We start from the raw sequence: 26217 nt of genomic DNA, 5'->3' as shown, positions 1-26217 counted from the left end.
ATTTCCAGCACTTTTTGTCCTATGTGAAAATCCTGTCAGACGTGCCGTTAACGTGCTACTGACGTTTAAAATTTAAAAAGAAATTTGGTTCATCATGAAAAATTCTGAAAAAATTCATGGACGTTTCTGTTCATATTATCAACCTTGTCCTAGAATTTAAAATGATTCCATTCAAAATTGGAAATGTTATAATACTTTTTCAAATTAGATCACAGTTAATGAGGAAAATCATGCAGTATCCGGAATCACTCACACAGACTTTGAAATGATTTTTGGGGCTCCAATTCAAATAATAACAACCTACTATTTTATCATTTCCAACATTATTTCAGTGTCAAGCACAAATGTCCCCCCATAAAAATCAATAATCTCCACCTGAAATTAATATCAAATATTTTAATAACAGTAACATTGTCAATAAATTTTGAAATTACCACCATTACTATGGTATTGAATGAAAATATCGATATATTATCAATAATATTGATACTGTGAAATGGAAATATCAAAGTCTTAACAATCGATATATCAAACTAATTCCAATTTTTTCCCGGGGAAACTGATTTTATTGCATTCAAAAATGTGGAAATCAGGATTGTATTCTACTGTTACTTATTTAAACTATGTGATTTGAATAATGCATTCCCAAACAAAGATGTAGATGACATTTGAGAATATGTAATCATTAATAGTCGATAATTATTATTTATCGATGTATTGATAATATTATATCGACATTTTGGGTCTATCGATAGACACGATCATGATGACACAAAAGACACAATGCACAAGCACAATAAAGTTTAGGCTAATTTTGCAAAGGACCAACGGTTTTTCGAATGAGTTTCATAGTCTGTAATTTTTGTGATTTTATCCAGGAAATATAGGTAAGTCGAGTGATTTTGTTTTTATTGATGTACTGTAAAATGAAAGAATAAATTTATTATAGGTCTAAATACTTATATATTAAATGATAATCTTTTCGAAAGACTATTATAGGCCACGCATAACATAACCTTATAACACAACACTGGATACCGTATTATTTAAGGCATAACTTAATAATAATAAGAGAAAAGCCTCTTGAATTTATCATTGCTGGAAATAAGATGATTATTATTCTAGGCAGACACATTCCAGGGTTATATGCTGGTACATATAAATTTGAATGTGTAACAAAACATTTTATTTAGCCTACCCTCAAGTAATTGAAGTAGCCACAAACTAATCTACACTCATGTTATTATAATGAACTTAATATCAATAATATATGACTGTGGATTGATAGATTAAAATTTATTCAGTTGTTTTCTGGACCGGCAGGCTTTATTTAAACTTTTTCCAGCAAGCAATTGATTCATTTATTTATATTAACAGCTTTATATATTATTCCAATTTAGAAAAACTATCGTTGTAGTCATCTCATTTTAGCAATATATATTTCACATAATAAGAAAGAGTGAGACTGTGTGTTTGCAACATGTGTGTTTTTCCAATTTTCTAGTCAAAAAATATTATTTGAAATATGTTTAATAATAAGTAAACTTTTGTTCCATCTCTGATAGGAGCTGTGGTGATGAAATTTTTCAACACAAAAGAAAAATACATAGAAGCAGTATGGTAATCAAATACTGGCTGAAGTCTCCAAAAACTCGGTTTACCAGTGAAGAGAAATCTAAGTAAGTCTCAATTTTGAGTAATTTAAAACAGAATATAAAGTCAAACAATTTTTTTCTATGGGTGATGTCCACATGAGCTCTCATTATAATGTGCTAATCATTATAAGTTAGTAATCATACCGGGTGAGTCATATGTAAGGGAACCTTTCAATGAATTAGAGACTGTTGTTGATATAATACTGTAGCTTTCAGGATATGTTACTCCAGGATCAAATACTCCAACTCTTGACGTACGGTACAACCAGGGGTGCCCAGCCCCCCCAAGGGCAATGGCGCAAGCCCCCCCCCAATCAAAGTGTAATGCCCCCCCCCAAAGTATCCCAATTCCCAACCCTTTAGTTTTTTGCATTAGTCAGTGTATGACAATAAAATTCACATCTTACATTCTAATCTTCCAAAGGGCATTATTTACCTTTGTTCTTGTGAGGAATTCTTTCTGTTTTCATAATATTGTAAAAATATATACCATCGTTTCTTATATTTTTTAAAATAGAAATAAAGAATCTTTTTGATATTATTTTTGGGACTAGAAGTGCACCCGTTCTTGTTCGGGAGGAATAAAAAGTACTACATTACATCAGGAAAAACTACATGGCAAAAATTTTAATAGGATATTAAAAGATAAGTAAGGGAGGCTTTGCTTTTTAAATGTAAAGGTTACTTATAAAAAGTTGAATAATAATATCATCGATATTCTTTTATTGCAAAAGAATATTGCATAGCAATTTTGGTGAACATTCATACAATTTTGGAACGATTTTATTCATACAATATATAATGTCGGCAAATTTGGGTATTCTAAATCCTATACTATTAAACGAGAAATTTCTGTTTAGTAGTTTTGATGTTTAGATGTTTATATATTTGTATTTCACCGGATCTCGAAAACGGCTCTAACGAATTATGTTTATAATATAAAAATTCGATTGCACTAGTTCTCATCCCTGGGGAAACTCGCTGAAGGACATTAAAAGAATTTATTCATCCTTGGAAAAACAGCTGATAATTTCGTCGTCTGTTGATGATGGAAGTGAGTGAGCGAGTGCATGTGTGTGGGACTCAGCTGTTGAACTTTTGTACCTAATTCAATCAGGTACTTAGTGGCAGTTTTACAAAAGCCGGTTAAATTTTAATCCTGATTAATTCCAGTAGAACCAATCAGATAAGCTATCTTTTTGAGATGGTCTTCTGTGATTTGGTTCTCGTGAAATTAATCAGGATTAATTTAAGATGCTTTTGTGAGAGAAATTTTTGCATTCCTCTGCGAATTAATCTCAATCCACTGTGATTAGATAGAGCCTTTCTATATGAACTATGAATATTTATCATAATTTCTTCTTTCTTAATAATTTTTATATGCTTTTGTAGGTACCCCAGAGCGGAGCTCGGTGCCCCGATATTTATCAAAAATTGGAACAGGTTGTCACTGATGTTGTGTTGTTGGTAGTATTTACTTTTTAACATTACAGGAGTAGATAATAACACAAGTCGAACAAAATGTATCTTCAAATGGTTTGGTTTTTGGAATAAAGATATCATCCGAACAAGTACATTTTGTAAATTCTATCTATTAATACCAAATATCGGGGCACCAAGCTTTGCTCGTTATTTATTCATTGATAAACAGAACTCAATTCTTTGAAATGATTGGGGAAGGACTAACAGGCACAGCCCAAAACTGTTTCTTCCTCGAATTTTGATTTATTCACTATAAAATTTATAGTTGGAATATTTAATATTCCAAAAAGTAGGTTATGTTTCATAGACTTGAATCCAAGTGAAATTTTCAGTCCAAATATTTGAAAACATAAAAGTTCTAATTTAGATTGTTTACATACCAAATAATTGAATAACAAAATAACACTCACTAATCACTGTAAAATAATGATTAACTTTCAATATTATGATATATACCATCTCATGTCAACAGATCAGATTACTGTATTTTGATCGAGTCAATTAAAATTTCTAGATTTCTCGCGAGATACGATGAGCTAATTGATTACACAGCTGATCTCCCACACAGGCACACGCATCTTCTGTTATCGACAGACGACGAAATCATCATCTGTTTTTCCAAGGATGAATTATCCTTTTCATGTCCTTCAGGGAGTTTTTTCAGGGATGAGACCTAGTGCAATCGAATTTTGATATCATAAACCTACTATATTCCGAATTTCGTGAAAATCGTTAGAGCCGTTTCCGATATCCGTTGAACATAAATAACCATATAACCAGATAGCCAGATAACCAGATATAAAAATAGAAAAATACAAACAGATAAGGTATACAGAAATTGCTCGCTTAATATAACAACGCTTAATATATCGTTGGATAACAACTTATAGTCCAGTCAAATGGTCGTTTTTCAGGAAACAGCCCCGAAAGAATTTTTTTCGATGGTTCTATCTGTATTTTGGGGCGCTAAATTCTAATCTGAAATTTGCTCACACGCCAGAGGGCGACTTCACCCCCAAAATTTTGGACTTTTTTTAAGTTTTCCGTTTAATCTGGAGAACCTTGAATTTATCGAGATAAAGCATTCTCTATATAATATTAAAGATAATAAAATTTTATTTCCAATGAATTGATTGGTCGCGCAGGACTACTTTTTGGATTTTTTATCTGAAGTGTTCCACAAGATACACAACTTTGAATGTGTGAGAAATTTGTGATATTCCCCCCATTTCCACAGTCTCGCATATGCAACGTTGCGTATCTTGTGGAACACTTCAGATAAAAAATCCAGAAAGTAGTCGAGGTTGTGATGAATTTTCTCCTCTTTTCACTCCCATGTTTCACTCTTTTAATTCTGTTTTCAATGCCGTTAAAAAGTTACAGCCAATTGAATGATGATCTTTATTTTCTACTTTTTCTTGCGATTTTACTGTTATTAAAGAGTCTCTAAAATGAGTACAATACATGAAAGGTTGCGATTGGTCTTAAATGAGAGAAAATTCCATGCTCTATAAGCTGAGTTGCCATAAATTGATCTTGCATCACTGTTTATATCGAAGAACTGTCGAGACTGTAGAAATGAGAAAAATATCGAAAGTTTCTTTATTTTTTGAATTAAACGTATCTTACTTCACGATTATATTTTTACAAAAATCATTCATCTCACATAAAAGAGGAGATTCTTTTAGTTTGCGATGTTGTTTATAATTGCATTCCCATTTCAGAGACCTTAATATCATCATAAAACGCCTTTGAAATTAAAATAATTATTAGATTAAAATGTACATTACAATTTAACTTATCATTGTGCTTTTAAGAAAGTTAGGTTGCAACAGCAAGGAAACTCAAACACAGGACCATTAAAAATTAAAATTAAGAAAATGAAATCAGAATAATAGTGGATGATGAAGTTATAATTTATTTTTTTCAAAGACTTACCTTCAAACTCATAGGCTTAAAATTACTAAAATTCCTGCATACAACATATATAATTAATAATTGTATTTTTTATGATTTATATTGAGTTACACTTTGCAGAATATAACATTGTAAAGGTGGGAAAAAGTAATAAAATTAACTACATTAGGATATCTCTATTTAATACCTTGATTTTTTAGCCATGATTCAAAATGTTGACATAAAATATAAAAAAATCATGCCCCCCCAAAAATGTTGATGGCGCAAATTGCGCCATGCCCCCCCCTTGTGGGCACCCCTGGGTACAACTGAATTTCAACCCCTTCATAAGGGGTTGACTAGGTTCAGAATGTATAATATGGTGACTCAATAGTTTTAACTGGAAAATTTTAATGTAAACGACTATTGTGTGGTACATTATTTTAGAGGGCTTTTTTTTGAATTGAATTGAATTGAATTTATTTCGCCAAAAAAGCACATTACATCATTAAAATAAAATGAAACAAAATGAAAATTTAACTATACAAAACAGAAACAAAATTATAAATCATACTAAATACTTATGTACAATAGATTCAGTAAATAACTTAATAAATAAACTTGACATAGTACATTAGTAGAAGTAAAATGAAATGTTCAGTTAACTTCATTGTAAAAGCAATTTTCCTTTTTGGCACTGCCAACATAAGTAACACTTGTGGTTTTAAAACAAGAAACATAACATCAATTAAAATGTACTATAAAACTTGAATCCAAAACGGTGGCTGATTGAAGTTACAGTTTGTAAAGAAATGAGGGGTTATAACTCAAATATTTTTAATGTAAACACCCATTGTGTTATACATCATTATAAAGGCCTTTTTAAAACTAGAAAGATGACATCAATAAAAATCTATGATACTTTTTTCCAAAATGGCGGCTGATTGAATTTTATCAATTATTTCTTTAAAAACCAAAACTTCAATCAGCCGCCATTTTGGATAAAAGTATCATAGAAGATTTTTATTGATTTCATCTTTCTCGTTTTGAAAAGGCTTTTAAGATAATACACAATGGGTATTTACATTCAAAATCTTTGATTTACAACCCCCAAGTCACCCCCTTATGAGGAGTTTAAATTCAGTTGTATGTCAAAAGGTGGAGTATTTGACCAATAACTTATCCTGAAAGTTACAGTATTATATCTACAACAGTCTCCAACTTATTGAAGGGTTGAAGACTGTGATGTTTTGAAAATAAATTCAATTTTAATATAAATCATTGTTGTTTCACCATTTCATTAAAGCAAAAATCTCCCTATTGGCCATCCAGACATTTATGGTTTTTCCCCATTGGTGATGCAAAGCTAATACAAGCAAATGGCTGATACAAAGTCCAACAGCTGAAAAAAGAAGCTTACATGAAACATTTTTGAAATTTGTCAGCTGTTGAATGATTACAAATGAAAATGAGCTTTCTTTTTGTAATTATAGTGTCCAGCTGTTAGATTGCATATATCACTACTTACCAAAGTTAGTAGACAGAGTTAGTCTGTCTACTAACATTGACTACTTACTAGGAAAAATCCATTCGTCTGAATAGGACTTTATGGTTGAATTTAATTTTATTCAGTTTTGTGTAAAATTATTGTAAAGTAAGGGTAGAGAATTTACTTCACATTATATTCTGGTTATTCAATAGTTTTATAAGATTTATAGTTTTTTAATGTAAAAATAAAGAATTGAAAAGGTTATTTATTCAGAATAATTAAGGTAATCCTTCATCATCTTTTCACAATAAAATATTTTAAAAATGTATTTTGAAAACGTTATTTTCATGTGAATATTTGGAAATTTTCATGCGAAAGAAATGACCAAATGTGGGACAAGAAATGTAGAAAAAACCGTTTTATTCACTAATCATTCAGCAGCTGACAAATTTCAAAAATGTTTCATGTAAGCTTCTTTTTTCAGCTGTTGGATTTTGTATCTGCCATTTGCTTGTTTAGCTTTGCATCACCAATGGGAAAAAACCATAAATGTCTGGATGGCCAATAGGGAGATTTTTGCTTTAATAAAATGGTGAAACAACAATAATTTATATTAAAATTGAATTTATTTTCAAAACATCACAGTCTTCAACCCTTCAATAAGTTGGAGACTGTTGTAGATATAATACTGTAACTTTCAGGATAAGTTATTGGTCGAATACTCCACCTTTTGACATACAACTGAATTTCAACTCCTCATGAGGAGGTGACTTGGGGGTTGTAAATCAAAGATTTTGAATGTAAATACCCATTGTGTATTATCTTAAAAGCCTTCTCAAAACGAGAAAGATAAAATCAATAAAAATATTCTATGATACTTTTATTCGAAATGGCGGCTGATTGAAGTTTTGGTTTTTAAAGAAATAATTGATAAAATTCAATTAGCCGCCATTTTGGAAAAAAGTATCATTATTTTTATTGATGTCATCTTTCTAGTTTTAAAAAGGCCTTTTCAATGATGTATCACACAATGGGTGTTTACATTAAAAATATTTGAGTTATAACCCCTCATTTCTTTACAAACTGTAACTTCAATCAGCCACCGTTTTGGATTCAAGTTTCATAGTACATTTTTATTGATGTTATGTTTCTTGTTTTAAAAAGCCCTTTAAAATAATGTACCACACAATAGGCGTTTACATTAAAATTTTCCAGTTAAAACTATTGAGTCACCATATTATACATTCTGAACCTAGTCAACCCCTTATGAAGGGGTTGAAATTCAGTTGTACCGTACGTATTTGACCAGTAACATATCCTGAAAGCTACAGTATTATATCAACAACAGTCTAATTTATTGAAAGGTTCCCTTACATATGACTCACCCGGTATGATTACTAACTTATAATGATTAGCACAAGCCTAGAGCTCATGTGGACATCACCCACAGAAAAAAATTGTTTGACTTTATATTCTGTTTTAAATTAATCAAAATTGAGACTTACTTAGATTTCTCTTTGCTGGTAAACCAATTTCTTGGAGACTTCAGCCAGTATTTGATTACCATACTGCTCCTTTGTCTTTTTCTTTTGTGTTGGAAAATTTCATCACCACAGCTCCTATCAGAGATGAAACAAAAGTTTACCTATAATTAAACATATTTCAAATAATATTTTTTGACTGAAAAAACACACAATGTTGCAAACACACAGTCTCACTCTTTCTTATTATATAAAATATATATTGCTAAAATGAGAGGACTACACCAATAGTTTTTCTAAATTGGAATATGATATAAAGCTCTTAATATAAATAAATGAATCAATTGCTTGCTGGAAAAAGTTTAAATAAAGCCTGCCGGTCCAGAAAACAACTGAATAAATTTTAATCTATCAATCCACAGTCATATATTATTGATATTAAGTTCATTATAATAACATGAGTGTAGATTAGTTTGTAGTGACTTCAATTACTTAGGCTAGGCTAAATAAAACGTTTTGTTACACATTTAAATTTATATTATGTACCAGCATATAACCCTGGAATGTGCCTGCCTAGAATAATAATCATATTATTCCCAGCAATGATAAATTCAAGAGGCTTTTCTCTTATTATTATTAAGTTATGCCTTAAATAATACGGTATTCAGTGTTGTGTTATAAGGTTATGTTATGTGTAGCCTATAATAGTCTTTTGAAAAGATTATCATTTAATATATAAGTATTCAGACCTATAGTAAATTTATTCTTTCATTTTACAGTACATCAATAAAAACAAAATCACTTAACTTACCTATATTTCCTGGATAAAATCACAAAAATTACAGACTATGAAACTCATTTGAAAAACCGTTGGTCCTTTGCAAAATTTATTGTGTTTGTGCATCGTGTCATCATGATAATTCTATCGATAGACCCAAAATGTTGATATAATATTATCAATACATCAATAAATAATAATAATTACATATTCTCAAATGTCATCTACATCTTTGTTTGGAAATGCGTTATTCAAATTACATAGTTTAAATAAGTACCAGTAGAACACAATCCTGATTTCTACATTTTTTAATGCAATAAAATCAGTTTTCCCCGGGAAAAAATTAGAATTAGTTTGATATATTTTTTTCAGAGTTTTTAATGATGAACCAAATCTTTTTTAAATTTTAAACGTCAGTATCACGTTAACGGCACGTCTGACAGGATTTTCACATAGGACAAAAAGTGCTGGAAATTCACTTCTACACCCGAATCAGTCATCAAAAATACATTGCTCGGGGAAAATTGAAAATCTGCCAAAAATATTCAGTTTTTAACTGAATTTAAAATTACCGCAAAAGCTCTATATATTGTTAACGGTGCCCTGTAGACGATTTTGCAAGAGACAAAAAGTGCTGGAAATTAACTTCTACACCCGAATCAGTCATCAAAAATACATTGTTCCGGGAAAATTGAAAATCTGCCAAAAATATTTGACTGCATTTAAAATTACCGCAAAAGGTCTATAAATCGTTAACGGTGCATTGTAGACGATTTTCGCAGGAGACAAAAAGTGCTGCAAATTAACTTCTACACCCGAATCAGTCATCAAAAATACCTTGTTCCGGGAAAATTGAAAATCTGCCAAAAATATTCAAAGTTTTTAACTGCATTTAAAATTAACGCAATCCATGGACTCCTTTTGATATCACTAAACTTGTAGTGATATCAATATAAGTTCATTGACTGTATCTACTGTGATTTCTATTGGTATCAATGGATTTCTATTGATATCCATGAGCTTCTATTGATATCACTAGACTTGCAGTGATATCAATATAAGTTCATTGACTGAATTTACCGTGATTTCTATTGGTATCCAAGAACTTCTATTGATATCACTAAACTTGTAGTGATATCAATATAAGTTCATTGACTGTATTTACCGTGATTTCTATTGGTATCCATGGATTTCTATTGATATCCATGAGCACGTATTGATATCCATGAGCATATATTGATATCAATAGAGTTTTTCTATTGATTTCTATGGATCTCTTCCACTAGGGTTCGCTTTCAACTTCGCTGGATTTTCCAAACAGGGCCAATTGCATGGCCACCTCGCTCACCGGATTTAACACCGATGGATTTCTTCCTGTGGGGTTTAATTGAGTATAAGGTTATGTTTCGCCTCTACCAGAAACTCTTAATGACCTCCGAAATCGGATCACATTCGGATCGCTGCGGTTGCACAAGTTACGCCTGATATGCTGATACGAGTGTTGCAAGAAATCGATTATCGGTAGGATGTATGTCGCATTACCAACGACTGTCACATCAAACCAAAATTTCACCCACACATAAACTTGAAGTGTTTTGTAACAAAATGACATCTTTCTCAATTCTGTAAGTGATTTCAATAAATATAACAGCAGCTTCTCTTTGTCTCAGATACAGAGTAATGGCCAGCAACGGTCACAGTTATCAAATAGTTATTCAAAAGTATTCTTTGAGTATCTATAGTGAGGTCCACGTTATAATGGCAGTGTGTGATTTGCAATGGTGTTGCTATCCTTGTGTATCATTCAACAAAGCAGATGGCGCTATAGAGTGAGATCCACGTTATGATGACAGTGGATTAAGATGGGAGAACAGCATTGCCGATTCTCTGCCTTGATTAATTATCTTTCTACATTGTCAAAAACAGATTTGGCATCGTTGCGGAGGAAGAAAAGGATAGTACTACGTGATTTGTCAAATGATATACAAGGATAGCAACACCAAAGTTGATCAAATACTGTCATTATAACGTGGACCTCACTATATCTCTTTCACGCATTGCAAGGTTGCCACATCGTTTATCAACAATGTAGAAATTCAACTAATTGACAAAATAGGGTTAAGGGTTAGGTTTTATTTAGATTATATTTAATAATGTTTCATAAGGATAGGTTAGGTTTTTGCTTTAAAATTGCAATATGCTAGAAAGGGCTGGGGTACAGGTAGAATTATGGTTTTTGATATTTCAAAGGTGAAAATATAGGTTAGGAGGTTAGGATTTTGCTTTGAAATCCAAAGTATTGAATGTGAAAGGGCTAGGGTACAGGTAGAATTATGGTTTTTGATATTTCAAAGGTGAAAAGATAGGTTAGTGGGTTAGGATTTTGCTTTGAAATTGCAATATGCTGGAAGGGATTACGGGTTTCTACAAAGATTTATGTTTATTAATGTTTTAAATATGAAAGGGGAGGATAGGGGGTTAAGTTTTTGCTTTGAAATGACAATATGCTGACTTAGTTATAGTGTTTTTCAACATTAGTTGAATAACAACCGTTATATTCTATTAATTATATGATTGAAAAGTACTCTTACTTTTATTAAATGAAATGATGATAATAAATATATTATTTAATAATATATATAATATATATAATAATTCGATTATTATATCGAATTTATTGATGAATCATCATTGGATAATAATATCATCATCAAAATGGAATGACGGCTCCAGTTAGGGTGCTCGGTAACCATCATCACAAAGAATGTTACATTCAAAGATCTGACTGATCTGACAGGAACGGGAAAAAACCGTTACCATGATAGCCTCCTCTACAATACAAGGCCGCGGCCAGAGAGAATTGGCAACGTCGCAGCTTCGTCTTACTCAGTCAAGGCTAAAGCACGCTAAAGCGTATTAGAGGAGGCTATGCCGTTACTAACGCATGCGCGATACGGTGCTGTCTGAGACCGAGAGTGGTTTGTGGCTGAACCGACAAGCGCGCGACCTAACGGAAAAAATTGTACCTAATTTCGTTACATCCAGCTAAAAAGTACTAAAAACAGGATTCAGAAATTTAGACTTATAGCTCAAATTAACGATAAAATGTTCGAAGTAAACTGAAAAATATTTATAAAAATAACATAGACAACAGAGTATATTTATTGTAGTGTTCTAATGATTTTTAATATTTTTATGAACATGGATAATGAACGGTAATTATTTAACCTCGAAATTCGAACTTTATAATGTGTACCGGTATTTGCTACATTTCTCATTGCTTGCAGTTGAAATAATAATTATCAATAGGAAAGAAACATTATTTATTATTAAATAATGAGAAGTAATTATTTAATTATGATTCAGATGAACATTATTCTTGTTTTGGATTTATAGATTGGGATTTTATCATAAATGTAGCCATTGAAATTATTCTTATCCAACCACAGTCACTGTTACCAACTTAATTTTGGTTTTCGCTCACTAATCCTCCATATAACCCACAAACTATTTTGTGTTGCCATGTTGCAAATCTGGAGTACACAAAGTAATAACTTTGCGCACTAGTGCAGAAAAGTGATTCTTTGCATTCTGTAATCAGTGCAGGAATGGTCACTTTTCAAGGTAACTGTAGAAATAGAGATTAATGTCACTTACCGACATTTCAGAAGATGGATGATCAATGAATGTGAGTTCGCTTTCTTCGCCATCCAAAAGAACAGACACTGACTTCTCTCCAAACTCGTCATCTAGGATAAAACAAGAATAATAGAATTCGAATTTCTCTCGGTTGAAAAACCAAATGTATATATATATTTTTTTCCCTGACATAGACTAGGTCCCACCCAGAAACAAATATATTTGAAAGAAATTGTCTCGATAGAAAAGATTTGGAATCATATAGATTTTACATATATTGGAATACAAATAAGGGAATTTGAATAGTTTCCAATGAGTGTCAAAAAACTCCTTCAGGAAAACACATATGGAACAAACCAATTTCACCCCCATAGATAACTCTTATCAAAAGAAGTCTTCCTTTAAAAGTCCTCACCCCTACCCATCTTGCTTCGCCTAAAATACACTTCACGCAGTTTTCTCATCCACAAGTATCTGGTCTCACCTGTTTGCGGCCTCTCCAGACATCTGTGTAATGCATGCAATGAATCATCCACTTGTCAGCTGATTGATTATGAATAGTTCTATATCAGATTAATCTTATCTATTAAGTGTAGACGATATTTATATAGTAATATCAGAGTATGGAGGAAATTCCTTTTCCTTTCATATTATCCTTGAAATGAAAATTTCAAAAACCTTGTGTATTCATCGACGCACAGTTGAAAAAGGAATATTCTTGCCAAATCTTATACAATTCTATCAATGCGTTTGGTCGTTAATGCGTTACATACATACAGACAAAAGAGAACTCGAGTTAAAACATAGACCTCACTTCGTTCGGTCAGCTCAACTCTCAAAAAACTCAAAAGTGTTATAGTTTATAGTCAACCTGAATTTGAAACTTAAGAACTTAAATTTATAGTCTACCTGAACAAAAAAGTAGAACGAAATGGCTTACACATGTTGTACAATACATTAGTCATGAATTCCATTATGCTACATCTAAAGTGTAATTATTCAACCAAATTTTAAAAATTTCTTTTAAACTATTTATTTTTTCTATTAGTAAAGACGATCGTTTCGACCTGGTGTAGGTCATCATTAGACTCATGAGTCGCCACTGCTAATAGTAAGTGTATTTTTCACTTCATAAGTGTTTTAAAAATAAAGTTTTATATTAATAATGAAAAAGGATGGATATGCAACACAGGAATAGTATTCATTTTGCAATTGTCATAAAGCATCAAGTTCTGAGTTTGACATGATTGATAAAATGTTGTAAATTGGGTTTGCAGAAAAATTAATTAAAATTTCAAAGTCGGTTGAAATGAAAGTGAATAAGGTCTAATTTTCATCCGCATTAAGTGTTGTTAATTTTAGTTACTTTGAGTTTTTTGAGTATTTTCAGTTAAGGTGAAATAAAAAGATAAAACATATTTTTATTTCACCTTGATATGGAGAAATTCCACAACATCTCTGTGCAAAGTGTTAATTTTATTTTCAGTTACTTTGCCATAGTAAAGCATCTGAAAAATAAAAATGCTGCAACAACTTTTTGATGTGGTAAATGTAAGGTGAATGTTATTTTGGAACTAACCAATCGAAGTGTCATAAGCGTGAAGATACTCGGAAGTCATGAACTGAGATATGAGCGAGGTCTTGCCAACTCCGGCAGAACCGAGCATCATGACGCGGTAGGGCGCTGTGATGCCGGGACAAGACGCACATGACGACTCACGGGACGAAGCAAGGGAAGCCGTGGCTGACGTCCGTGCTGAACCCGGATACGATCCGCCACCGGCAACCACGAAGCAGCCTGTAGTCTGGTGCTCAGTGCTGCAATTGAAATGCATAACTTAGCAATTAAAATTCAGTTGGAAGGAAGAATAACATTGAATCTTTTTAGACCCACACTTGTAGTATTGGATCAAGAATAATTATTGGTATACATTGTACAATGAAAATCAATGAGATCGAATAATGGTAATAGATTGTAATGGAATGAAAATAAAAGTTAATGATGACGTTCAATGTTTTCCTCAGTTTTGGTAATGGATATTTGGTTTTGGTTCATGCTTGTAATTGCCATAATGTTTGCATAAAATTGCATGAAATGCATAGCTGATGTGCGAGAGAAGCAAGCCTTTTTATTCTACACTTGTAGGTAACCCGTGCTTCGCAAGAGTCTATTTTAAAACTTTGCAAACTGAAAACTTGACGTAATTTCAAAATTTGAAAATAGCCCTATAACCATCCTCTGTTAATAAAGAATCTTTATTCAAAATTTCAAATCAATCAGTCCAGTAGTTCAGACGTGATGATGCGTCAAACATAATTTCCTACATAATTTCACGTACGTGTATGAGCCAGCTCTTTCCATTATTATAGTAAAGATGATGGATATATGGATGATTTATCAGTATCTTTGAATAAGAATAACTTTTCAACGGTTTGAGAAATCGGTGCGGTTTTCATCATTCATTTTCTCTTGAAATTCTGTATAATATGACCAACGTAAGTTTTCTGTCTTCTAACTTTGTCCAATTTAAAAAAATGAAGTTGAATTCAAAATGGCGGAGCAAAATTTTGATGCAACAGAAAATCAGTTATTTTTATTCGAATAGGATCCCCAATCATACCTATCATCTTATGTCCCTTTTAAAAGAAATGTTCAGCTGCTTCTATACAACAACTGGAAGCATGACAAATTGAAAACTTGACGAAATGAAATCTTGAAGAACTGAAAATAGGCATATAACCATCCTCGGTTAATTAAGAATCTATATGCAAAATTTCAAATTAATCAGTTGAGTAGTTCAGACGTGATGATGCGTCAAAAATAATTCCCTATTCCTTACGTGTATAAACCAGTTCTTTCCTTTATTATAGTATAGATAACTGAAGAAGACATAATACTTGAAAACCTCACAGAATCGTATTGATTTTTTTCAAAATATCAATATATTTTAGTTTCGATTAGATGCTCCTCAATTTGAATCAGACAGCCTTTTGTTTTCCCAATTCCAAACAAAATACCTAAAATATCCGTTTCACTGCGAATTTGTGTCTGATAGTACATTATAACTGAAGAATATGAATTATTACTTATTTTATTGTGATCTATTCATGTTTTTCATATGAAATTCAATGATAGGCCTACAGCATGAAGAGGCTATGTCCATTTCATTTGTGCTGGTGGCAAACTTTTACATGAAACATAATTATTTGATAAAATCCCAGTTCAATTGTGATGAAAACAAATTCCTTCAAAAAAATAATTGATAATACGTTTCGAGGGAAAAAATTAAGAACAAAAAAATTTGGAAGAATCGGGATTCGAACTGAGGAACCATCGCTCCAAAAGCAAGCATTCTACCGTTACGCTACATGCCTCCACTCAAAAATAATTGTTATGTCTTGTAACATCATTATAAAACCTCCTCATATAAAACATACTTCTGGGCTACAACAATGACAATGTAGCCTATGACGTGAATGGAACTTCATGTACAGTAGCATGAATGAAGTTTGAGCATTAATTCTGAAAAATCTAAAGGAAAATCGAAATTTGGGCTTCCAGGTGCACGAGATTGATATTTTTAGAATCTATGTGCAAAATTTTGAGATCTAAATCATTCCCGTTTTTCAGGTATGCAATCCACAAGTTTTGATGCACACAAACGAACAAACGAACACACGAACAAACACAACTCTACTCTCTCTTATTATGTAGATGGCGAGCAAAGTGAGCCTCTTGGTCACTATTCTTTGAATCTCACTCTGGTACCCAGGGAGAGTAGTCCTCTGGGTGAGAGAGCATAGCGAGTATCATGAGGTAACAGCTCATAATTGAAGAAAGACTTCCCTGTAGTAGAAGACCTGTACCTGGGCGAGCAAGCAAGTCTGTCAGTGGAGGTACCATGAAGTTTACCATGAAATAGAATTAGAAGTGCATTTGAAGACAAATCCAAATTCAAATTCAAATTCAAAAAATCTTTATTCCTTCTTTACAACATAGGTACTTTACAAAAATAGCAAGCGAGATACATATAGTACACGGAATTCCCCCACAAAGACCAATCGTCTGCGTGTGAAGGGGTTGTTATACTGTATGGTGGTTGTTTCGGTGGATGTTTCAACATGATTTCATAATAAATCGTAAATCTCAAACTCAAACTCAGCTACAACATCTACTAGTCTTTATAATTACCTTTATTCAAAGAATCAACACTCTCATCATGACCCCTAAAACTGAGTTCATGTTGAGCTAAATAAACGGCTGCACTTCAGTATATGGGCCGCGGAATCTAGCATTGAGACCTACATAGATCGATAGAGGAGATCAAGACGAGATCAACCATGTATAATATTGTTGTTGATTTCCAAGGATTAGCTGAAAAAACATGGCGGAAAGTTCAAAATTTTTATATTAATTTTTATTTTTTTATGGCTAGAATATGTTCAAAACTATTGCAATCTTATGTAAAATTTGACGATGAATCCAATAAAACTGATTTCAGGTTCGTAACTTCAGTAGTTTCTGAGATATTGCAAAAAATAGGTATTTTAAACTATTCGATTTAGTAGAATGATAAATTATAGAGAAAAAATGTCCAATCACTTGATTGCCTAAACTGAAAATTGTTCGAGATATTTGGGCAAATAAAAATATTGCAACTCCATTTTTTGCTACCTAGGGAGAACTTAGGTTAGAAAAAGCTTAGATTGGGGAAAGCTTAGGTCAGGAGGAGCTTGGATCAGGAAAATATTAGGTTAGGGGAAGCTCAGGTTAGGAAAAGCTTAGATTAGGGAAAGCTTAGGTTAGGAGAAGCTAGGGTCAGGAAAAGCTTAGGTTAGGGAAATCTTAGTTTAGGAAAAGCTTATATTAGAAAAAAAACTTAGGTTGGGAAAAGCTTAGATTAGGAAAAGCTGAGGTTAGGAAAAGCTCAGGTTGGGAGAAAGCTTAGGTTAGGAGGAGCTGGGTCTGAGAAGAGCTTAGGTCAGGGAAAGATGGGTTAGAAAAACTTGCATTAGAAAGAGCTCAACTTAGGAAAAGCTTAGGTTAGGAAAAAGCTTAGGTTAGGAAAATCTTAGATTAGGAAAAGCTAAGGTTAGGAAAAGCATAGGTTAGGAGAAAGCTAAGGTTAGGAAAAGCTTAGGTTAGGGGAAGCTGGGTCTGGGGAAAGCTTGGGTTGGAAAAAGTTTGGATTAGTAAAAGCTTCAGTTAGGAGAAGCTTAGGTTAGGGGAAGCTGGGTCTAAGAAAAGCTTAGGTTGGGGAAAGCTTGGGTTAGGAAAACGTAGATAAGGAAAAGCTTAGGTTAGAAAAAAGTTGAGGTTGGGAAAAGCTTGGGTTAGGTAAAGCTTAGGTTGGGGGATGCTGGGTTTGGGGAAAGCTTAGGTTGGAGAAAGCTTGGGTTAGGAAAAGCTCAGTTAGGAAAAAGTCTAGGTTAGGAAAAGCTTAGGTTAGAGAAGGCTGGGTCTGGGATAAACTCAGGTCAGGAAAAGCTTAGGCTAGGTAAAGCTTAGATAAGTAAAAGCCTAGGTTAGGAAAAGCTTAGGTTCGGGGAAGCTTGGTCTGAGAAAAGTTTAGGTTGGGGGAGCTTGGGTTAGTAAACTTAGATTAGAAAAAGCTTAGGCTAGGAAAAGTTTAGGTTAGAAAAAAACTTAGGTTAGGAATAGCTTAGATTAGGAAAAATCTAAGGTTAGGAAAAAGCTAAGATTGGGAAAAGCTTAGGTTAGGAAAAACTTAGGTTAGGGGAAGCTACATTTGAGAATAGCTTAGGTTAGGGTGAACTTAGGTTAGGAAAAGCTAAGATTAGGAAAAATCTAAGGTTAGGAAAAGCTTAGGTTAGGAAAAAAGGTAAGATTGGGAAAAGCTTAGGTTAGGAAAAGCTTGGGTTAGGAAAAGCTTACATTGGGAAAAAGCTTAGGTTAGGAAAAGCTTGATTTGATTCAATTATTTTTACAATCTTTTAAAGCTTCTGAATTGTCTTGGAAGCTGAATAGAATGTGATCATATTGAATAAATTATGCAAACATATTGAACTCTAAAGCTAAAATATTACATTTTCTTGTATTTTTTCCAAATATCTTAACAATCTATAACATTTTCTAACCTCAAATCTATTTTTTCTCTGCAAAAATCCCAATGAGATTCAGTCAATTGAGTAGTCACTAAAAGTAGTAAATAAATTAAATATGAGAATTGAAGAGTATTGAGTGTGCAATTTTTTTTATTTTCCCAAATATCTCGAACAATTTTGAGTTTAGGCTATCATGTGACTGAACATTTTTCCTTTAAAATTTATGATTCTTCTGAACCCAATAGTTTAAAATACCTATTAGTCATCATTAAAAAAAGTTAACCTTTTTTAAAGCAAAAAATTTGCATTTTTCTGCACATTTTTTGCAATATCTCAAAAACTACTGAAGTTACAAACCTGAAATTAGTTTCATTGGATTCCTCATCAAATTTTACATAAGATTGCACTAGTTTAAAACACATTGTAGCCATGAAAAAATTAATAAAAATAAAAATTGATATAAAAATTTTGAACATTCCGCCATGTTTTTTAAGCTAATCCTTGGAAATCGACAACATTGTTATACATGGTTGATCTGGTCTTGACCTCCTCTATCGATCTATGTAGGTCTCAATGCTAGATTCCGCGGCCCATAAACTAAAGTGCCCCCAAATAAACTGTTATTTTGATGAATCTCTTGAGAATTTCGCGATTTTTCTTAACTAATTGGTTGTGCTGTTCATTTTGTATTCTACATGTTTCACTCAGTGCAAATTATATTCTATGTGTTTGAGAAAATGTTTTTTCACTTATTACAGCCCTCAAGTTGGAATTGCTTTTAGAATAACTTTTTATCAAATTGTTCAAGTTTATTAAATCCGAAAATCCTTTCTTGTTCAAAACATTTTTTCTTGGCTGAATAGGGGACATGGCCAACAGAATAAATAAGCTGACTTTTTTGGACAGCCTGTAATCCAACAGCACTTTTTGTAAATATTGTGTTTGAAGTGTTTAGTAAAATTTTTACTTTGCTGATTGATATTCAAATTGGGGGTTGACCTACCTTTAGAAATTAATTCTTTTTTTCGTTCAAAATTTTTATGAGAAAATTCTTTTGACACAAACACACTATACAATCACAATTATTATTATTGTCCATATTATTGTATCCATTGTTTTCACTTTCAACTTTTCACAGTTTCCATGACCACATTATTTGAAAAAAACTACGTTGAACTAACCGAATAGCTGCTACTTGCAAGACGAAAACTAAGACCTTCAACCTCAACTTCAACCTTCAACCTCTAACCAACACAACACGTGTTTCATAGTATGGAATGATCTTCACGAGAGAGAATACGCAAATAGACCAATAAATGACTACCTCACGTGACCTCACTACGCTTATAGTGAGATCCACGTTATAATGACAGTATCTGATCAACTTTGGTTTTGCTATCCTTGTCTATCATTCGACATAACCGGTGGTACTATCCTTTTCTAGGTCCACAACGATGCCAATTATGTTTTTGACAGTGTAGAAATATTATTAATTAATGCAGAGAATCGGCATCGCTATTCTTCTATCTTTATCCACTGTCATTATAACGTGGACTTCACTATAGACCATAGACGCACACACTATAGTGACTACAGTTACGGTAACCGTAGCTCCAGTTCGCGTTCCGGTAAACATTTGCGCATGCGCGGCTACCGCTATTTTTTTTAGTTATTTACATGTGCATTGTGGTGTTGGTGGTTTTTGGTCACATGGTTATGATTTCTAAGTAACCTATCGTTTCAATGTTTCAATCATGAAGTTTACATCCTTCTAGGAATTGAAAAAATATAGTAGTGAAAAAGAAAAAAAATAAATGGATGAGCTTGTATATTATGAATTGAAGTACAAATGTACTCATGGTGGTGTAATGAAAAGTAAGTCCAAGTGACATCGACCAAAAAAGTAAGTTTAAGGAAAAAGCTATGCAAAGAGCAATTAAACAAATCATTAGACCTAAGCTTTTTATTACCTAAACTCCCGATTTTTTTTGGTTGGTTGTAGGAGGGGGGTGTGGGGTGGTTCTGTACCCGAAACCCCAAAAGATAGATTAGGAAACAACTTCAGAAGTGATACTTTCAGTTTCAGTTGGTATTCAATTTCCAGCTGCTTTAATATAATAATTATGCTCTATTCAGATATGCTACACCATACATCCGCATAAATACACACTAAGCTTTTCTTGTCTAAATACTGCATTTTATTGCGTATATGTATATATACATATAGGCATTACAATGCTGTATTTGGACAAGGCACAAAGTAGAAGATTACTTCTTCTCTGTGGACAAGGTAAGCTCCGGTAATGAGTGCTGTGACAAAGTTTGTTGGCATACAAAGTCATAACTTTACCGGAACGCCAACTGGAGCTATGGTTACCGTAACTGTTGCCACTGCGTTTTGAAATAGCTTACCGCCGGTACTTGTATAGTATTTATCAAGCATCATTCTCATATTTATGTACGTTTTTGGATTTAAAAAACTTATATTTACTTCTGAATGGCACAAAATGTTATAACAACTTTCTATTTATTGTGACAGAGCTGACAGGAGGATAATAATTGATCGATTAGTTCATTCATTGATATTTTGAACTAACAAAACTTCCATTGCTCTAACAGGCATGTCATATTGACTTTAGTCATAGTGCTATAGATAGATATACAGGAACAGTAAGCTCGCTTGCAATGCTTGACTATAGCGCTGACCGTAGCCATGATCCACTGAGATAGGCTACAGTAGACGAGTATACACTATACAGATACACTATCAGCCAAAGCACTAAGTAAAAGTTCAAATCACAATTTCCAAAATAATACTGGATTTATATAGAAATTAATATTATCAGACCTTTGAAGCAATCTTTGAGATTGTATAATTTTTATTCTACTCTCTTCATGACCAAGGCAAGCAATGCTTTCCTCGCTTATATAGAGAAAACGCCACTCTGTAAGTTGATAAATATCACATATTTGAGTCTAGGGAGCTGTTATAGATGCGTACCTAAGTTTACACGATTGTCAAAGAGGTGTGGATTGAAGTGTGGAGGAAGATGTGGGTCGATGAGAGTGCGTGTCAAAACAAATACATTTAGTACGATGGTACAAATAGACTTAAACCACAACATCCAAATTGAAAGTTCTCCTTTAACGCCAAACTGTTCTATACAGCCGCTTTATTGTTTGGTAAAAAGTTACACCATTTGGAGCGTAGGGTTTAAAAGTGCAAAATTTCATTTTCTATTAATGTCTCAATAACAATGTGGTTTAGCGCAAAACAATGCGAAAATAATCTACGTAACATTTTAAACAAGAATGATCCTATGCAGAATTATGTTATATTGAACGGTTACAGCTACGGTTGAGCTACGGAGGGGATAAACGTAGACATTTTTCCGATTTTCCCGACTTCTGGGGAAATCATGGCATTATCATAAAGATAAAACCCCACATAATCATGTTGTGTGACAGCTAATAATTATTAAACTATACAAGAGTGAACCAATAACTCTTTTTTAGGTAATAAATAATATTATCATAGGGGGAGGCGATATTTAAGTTTCATTTATTGTTATACAGAGTTGATGGAAAGTATGAAAACACTTGATATTTCTGTTGCAAGGATTATTAGATGATGAGCTTTATTGAGAATCCAACCCACCTAACCGGTGGTGCAGGGAGCGAAGCGCAAGTTTTTTATTATATATAATGGTACTGAGCAAAAGTTTTTTTGTGCGTTGGTGGAGGTAGGAAGTTCAAATCAGCAAACAGCCATGCTCTTGTCTGCCTTGACAAGGTTCAGCGCTAGCTGATTGAAAAACACGCGTTTCGGGAGTCACATGATCAACAGTTGGCAGCTAGTCATCATCGACCATTCCAACAAGGTTCATGTGTATCAGAGCGAAAACGAAGATTGATCTTTCACCATGTAACACATATATCATGAAGTAGTTGCTAGCTTCCTACTGAATTGCTGTGACCTTCAAAATTTGTGTGACTAGATTTCACATTAACATTGATGACATTGATTTTGAGACACAGGCTTCAACTTCTCACGACAATACTTCTGAGCAAATCAATTAGAAATTTTCTTCATTGCTTCCAAACTTGCTCTATAGGGTTTGATCTATAGGGCTTTGATCGACAAATGGCATTAAATTTGCAGGGTAGAGGATGCATGTTGCAGGAGAGCACAGGGCACAAAGCGGCACTTCATAAATCAATTGCAGGCAACTAATTGAAGGCGCATTAAACGCTTCCACGGTTGAAAGTTTTAAGCCAGCCGACCGGTGGGTCTTCCTCTTAACTTCGTTATAGAACACAAAAGCCATTATACATTAATTGGAAGCTCTCAAACGTTTAGTGAATCTTAATGCTTTGCTCTGCTGTCGTCTTACACGTGCCGTGTGAGGCAGACGCAATTTTCTTCGTTACTAAGTGATGCTATTCAATCGATGGGAACACCAAGTTTAAGAGGAGATTTAAAATTATAAATCAGAAAAGAATTAGACTAAAATTAGAAAATGGAAAGATTATAGAATTGAATTGGAATGGAATTTTTTTCTATTCTAATTGAAAATTTGGTAGAGAGTTGATAGCTGTGAAATTTATTTTATTTTTATTGACAATTTTGAATGGAGTTGATAGCTGTGGTACTATTGCTGTCTGTTGAGACCAGGACTGGAAGCAGCTACAAGCACCCAAATAAAAACCAATCCTTTCGTCTTGACATCTATGGACCAAGCATTGGTCAAAGTTCTTGCTGTGCTCAGAGCCATGGGTAGGGATGGGTAGGGAAGTATTATTTTCAAAGGAAGCCCTGTGATTGTTGATCCAGAGGGTTTAGGGCAGTGGTGGTTTCACCTATGTAGATGGCAGGACAGAAGTTGCAGGAGAGGAAGTAGATGCAATTTTTGGAGATGCAATTACTGGATTGATGGACTTGATGAGTGTAGTTGGTGATAGGACTGGTGAAGGAAATAGAGGGATCAGTGATAGGACAGGTTTTACAGTGGGGGCGTTTGCAGGGTAGGGTACCAGGTGGAGTTGGGATTTCATCAGAGGTGAGTGATTGGTTTTTACTGAAAATTTTCTTGAGGTTGGGAGGCTGCTTATAAATGAGGGTGGGTGGTTGCTGGAAAAGGTGTTTGGTAGAGGGATTGAAGGAGACGACATGGAACAGTTCTTTAAGGAAAGTTTTGAGGCTTTTGATTCCAGGAAAGTAGGTGGTACAAAGCTTTGGAGTTTGAGGGATTTGGGAATTTTTTGTGGTTGAATTAGCGTTTGCTTTGGAGGAGATTTGTTTCTGTAACAACCTTTCAAAATAGTTACATTTCAGGATGGGTTGGTGGAGTTTTTTGAGGTACTGGTCAAGGTGGTGGGGATCACAACACATTTTTTGGCCTCAGATTGAGAGGGAATGTAGGAGGGATCTTTTGATGTGGTAGGGATGGCAACTGTAGGAACTGTTGAGTGTGAGTGGATTTGGTGAAAGTACTGGTGGATGAGGCATTGGAGTTAGAAAGGATTATATTGACATCTAGGAAGTTGATGAAGGATTCAAAAATATTCAAGGTGGAAGAGACAGAGTAGTTGGAGTTGAGTTGATTGAGGAAGTGGGAGAGGGTATCATGTCAATCAACACCATTCCCTCCATGGTTGCAAAGATGGCACAGTCGTCGAAAATTTCCGAAAATGATGTAAGGTGTTTTTAATCTATCAATGTCATGTGTTTCCTGTTTTAATTTATATTATAAAACTTTAAAGTGTTTCCTGTTATGTGCTATATATATATGCATATGCATTCATAGGCCAAGGTTAAATAATAATTTTATACCTAATATGTTAAATACTAATAGACTCAAGTAAGTTCTGGAGCCACTGACAAGCCTCTTCTCCAGCAGCATGAACTTCAGTCAGCCCTCCATGATATCATTGTTGTGGACACTCAGAAAGAAACTATGCATTAAATTGTAAGTAAATGGAATAGTTCACAATCTATTGTGAATCATCACCTCAGGTGATTCATTGATTGAATTTGACCAAATTGGCACAGAGGGTCAGAGGTGTATCCTCATGCTGTCTGTCGTCAGCTCAGCACACCTTCCCACCTGCGTCCTGAATCGGTTAAGGCCACACGTCTCAGCTGGGTGCCAGGGACAATGTCATTAGGGTAATTCACAAGACTTCTGTTCCTAACCTCTCACTGCAACCATCTCAGTCTACATAACTCCTAGAAAATTATCCTCATAACTAGAAAATTCAACACAAAATAAAATGAAGAGAAAATAGTGTAAAGTTTCAGCTATTTTGAATTATTTAGGAGAATAATTTTGTCAAGAGAAATTGTTTCCAATATTATATACATGAGAAAATAAAGATTAGCATGAAAACTGCGACTACGACCCGTTTCGGAAAGCCAATTTTCAAACTCCAGCTGTTCAAAGTCTAGAACTTAGCTAAATCCCGAGCTCGGAAACCGGCCCTAAAATAGTATCAGGCCATCGAAATATAACAAAGAAAAGGTCTGTGATAGAAATTTACAAGAATTATCAAAATTGTTAGGAATTTTGTTATGAAATAAGTTGGGGTGTATTTCACTCCAGTGTTATTAGTGTATCATTTTTGTGGGTGTTATATTTAAAGGTCAAGGATTAGTGATTTCACAGTCAATTTCAGACAATATATTAAATTGGAGTTTAACACTGCTCATCAGGTCCAGGTTGAATTGGCTTGAATTTAAACAAGATTTTCGATTTTTCAATGGAATAGTAAACTGGGGAATCTAACCCAACCTCATCTCTTCATTTGCACCATCATATGGACTAAACTTTTACACTCACAAAGGCTTATTCTACTGTATGCTCTTGCTAACCATGTTTATATTATCATACACTACTAGTTCAATTACCTGTGCAATTACCTATCAGATCGTTAAGTCACGATTAAAAGTTTGAAATTACATCGGCTTTGTGGAACTTGAACCTTTTCTTGTGAATGGAATATTCCTACATGTCATTACTCACATGCCATATACCAGATGATTAGAATAAAAATATGATTCTCAAATAGTTATTCACGTTGTTAATAACTAGCCATTATGTTACTATTTTCAATATAAGATGGTTGATATAAACTATTAAAGTTAATATATAACTATATAAAGTATTATATTAGGTACTTATTTCGACACCACAATTACCGACAAGGACTGAAATTACATATGGACGAAAAAGAAATGGAGAATCTAAAAAAATGAGCGGTGTTTTAAGGGTTGAATTTTATATGCGATAATCGAAATCAGATATAATATGTATAATATGATTATAATATTGGCACTCTTATTATGGGTTTCAGGAAATAGATGGGCAGCTATACAATGAACAGAAACTGGAGATATGTCTATTAATTAAGTTCTTACCAATTAATTGTCAACTATCACATTTAATTACACAAGTAAGTATAATATCACTACCAAATTCAGTATTGAATTACTCCCATACTGAATTTAAAAAATAATAAACTGGAGAAATTATGCATTTTATCGTAAGTAAATGGAATAGTTGACCATTCATAGTGAATCATCAGACTCTTTTCCAGTAGACAAGGGTGAAATTCTATTATCAAGAGATTTATATATAATGACAAAGTGAAAAACTACGGAGAAATCACCTTTACTACATTAGAAGCACTTTGCACTTGAACAAAACTGCCTCGTGTATTCAATCGGTCTCC

At 33.4% G+C, this 26217-nt stretch overlaps 1 protein-coding gene and 1 long non-coding RNA gene across 2 annotated transcripts in view; one reads left to right on the top strand and one right to left on the bottom strand.

The window, feature by feature from the left end:
• The window catches only part of LOC111057890, a 137070-nt gene that overhangs the window by 20767 nt on the left and 90086 nt on the right, over positions 1-26217 (bottom strand). The window contains exons 4-5 of the mRNA XM_039441405.1: positions 14000-14238; positions 12439-12530 (exon numbers count right to left, since the gene is read on the bottom strand). Of these exons, the coding sequence (XP_039297339.1) occupies positions 12439-12530; positions 14000-14238 (331 nt within the window). The remainder of the gene's footprint in view (positions 1-12438; positions 12531-13999; positions 14239-26217) is intronic.
• LOC120354363 lies at positions 790-3110 on the top strand. The gene is made up of 3 exons (XR_005572978.1): positions 790-887; positions 1566-1679; positions 3048-3110. It is a non-coding gene; the product is annotated as an uncharacterized LOC120354363 (long non-coding RNA).

The sequence above is a fragment of the Nilaparvata lugens genome, chromosome X, assembly GCF_014356525.2.
Source record: "Nilaparvata lugens isolate BPH chromosome X, ASM1435652v1, whole genome shotgun sequence".
NCBI lineage: Eukaryota > Metazoa > Arthropoda > Insecta > Hemiptera > Delphacidae > Nilaparvata > Nilaparvata lugens.
This window is presented reverse-complemented; position numbering and strand designations above follow the sequence as displayed.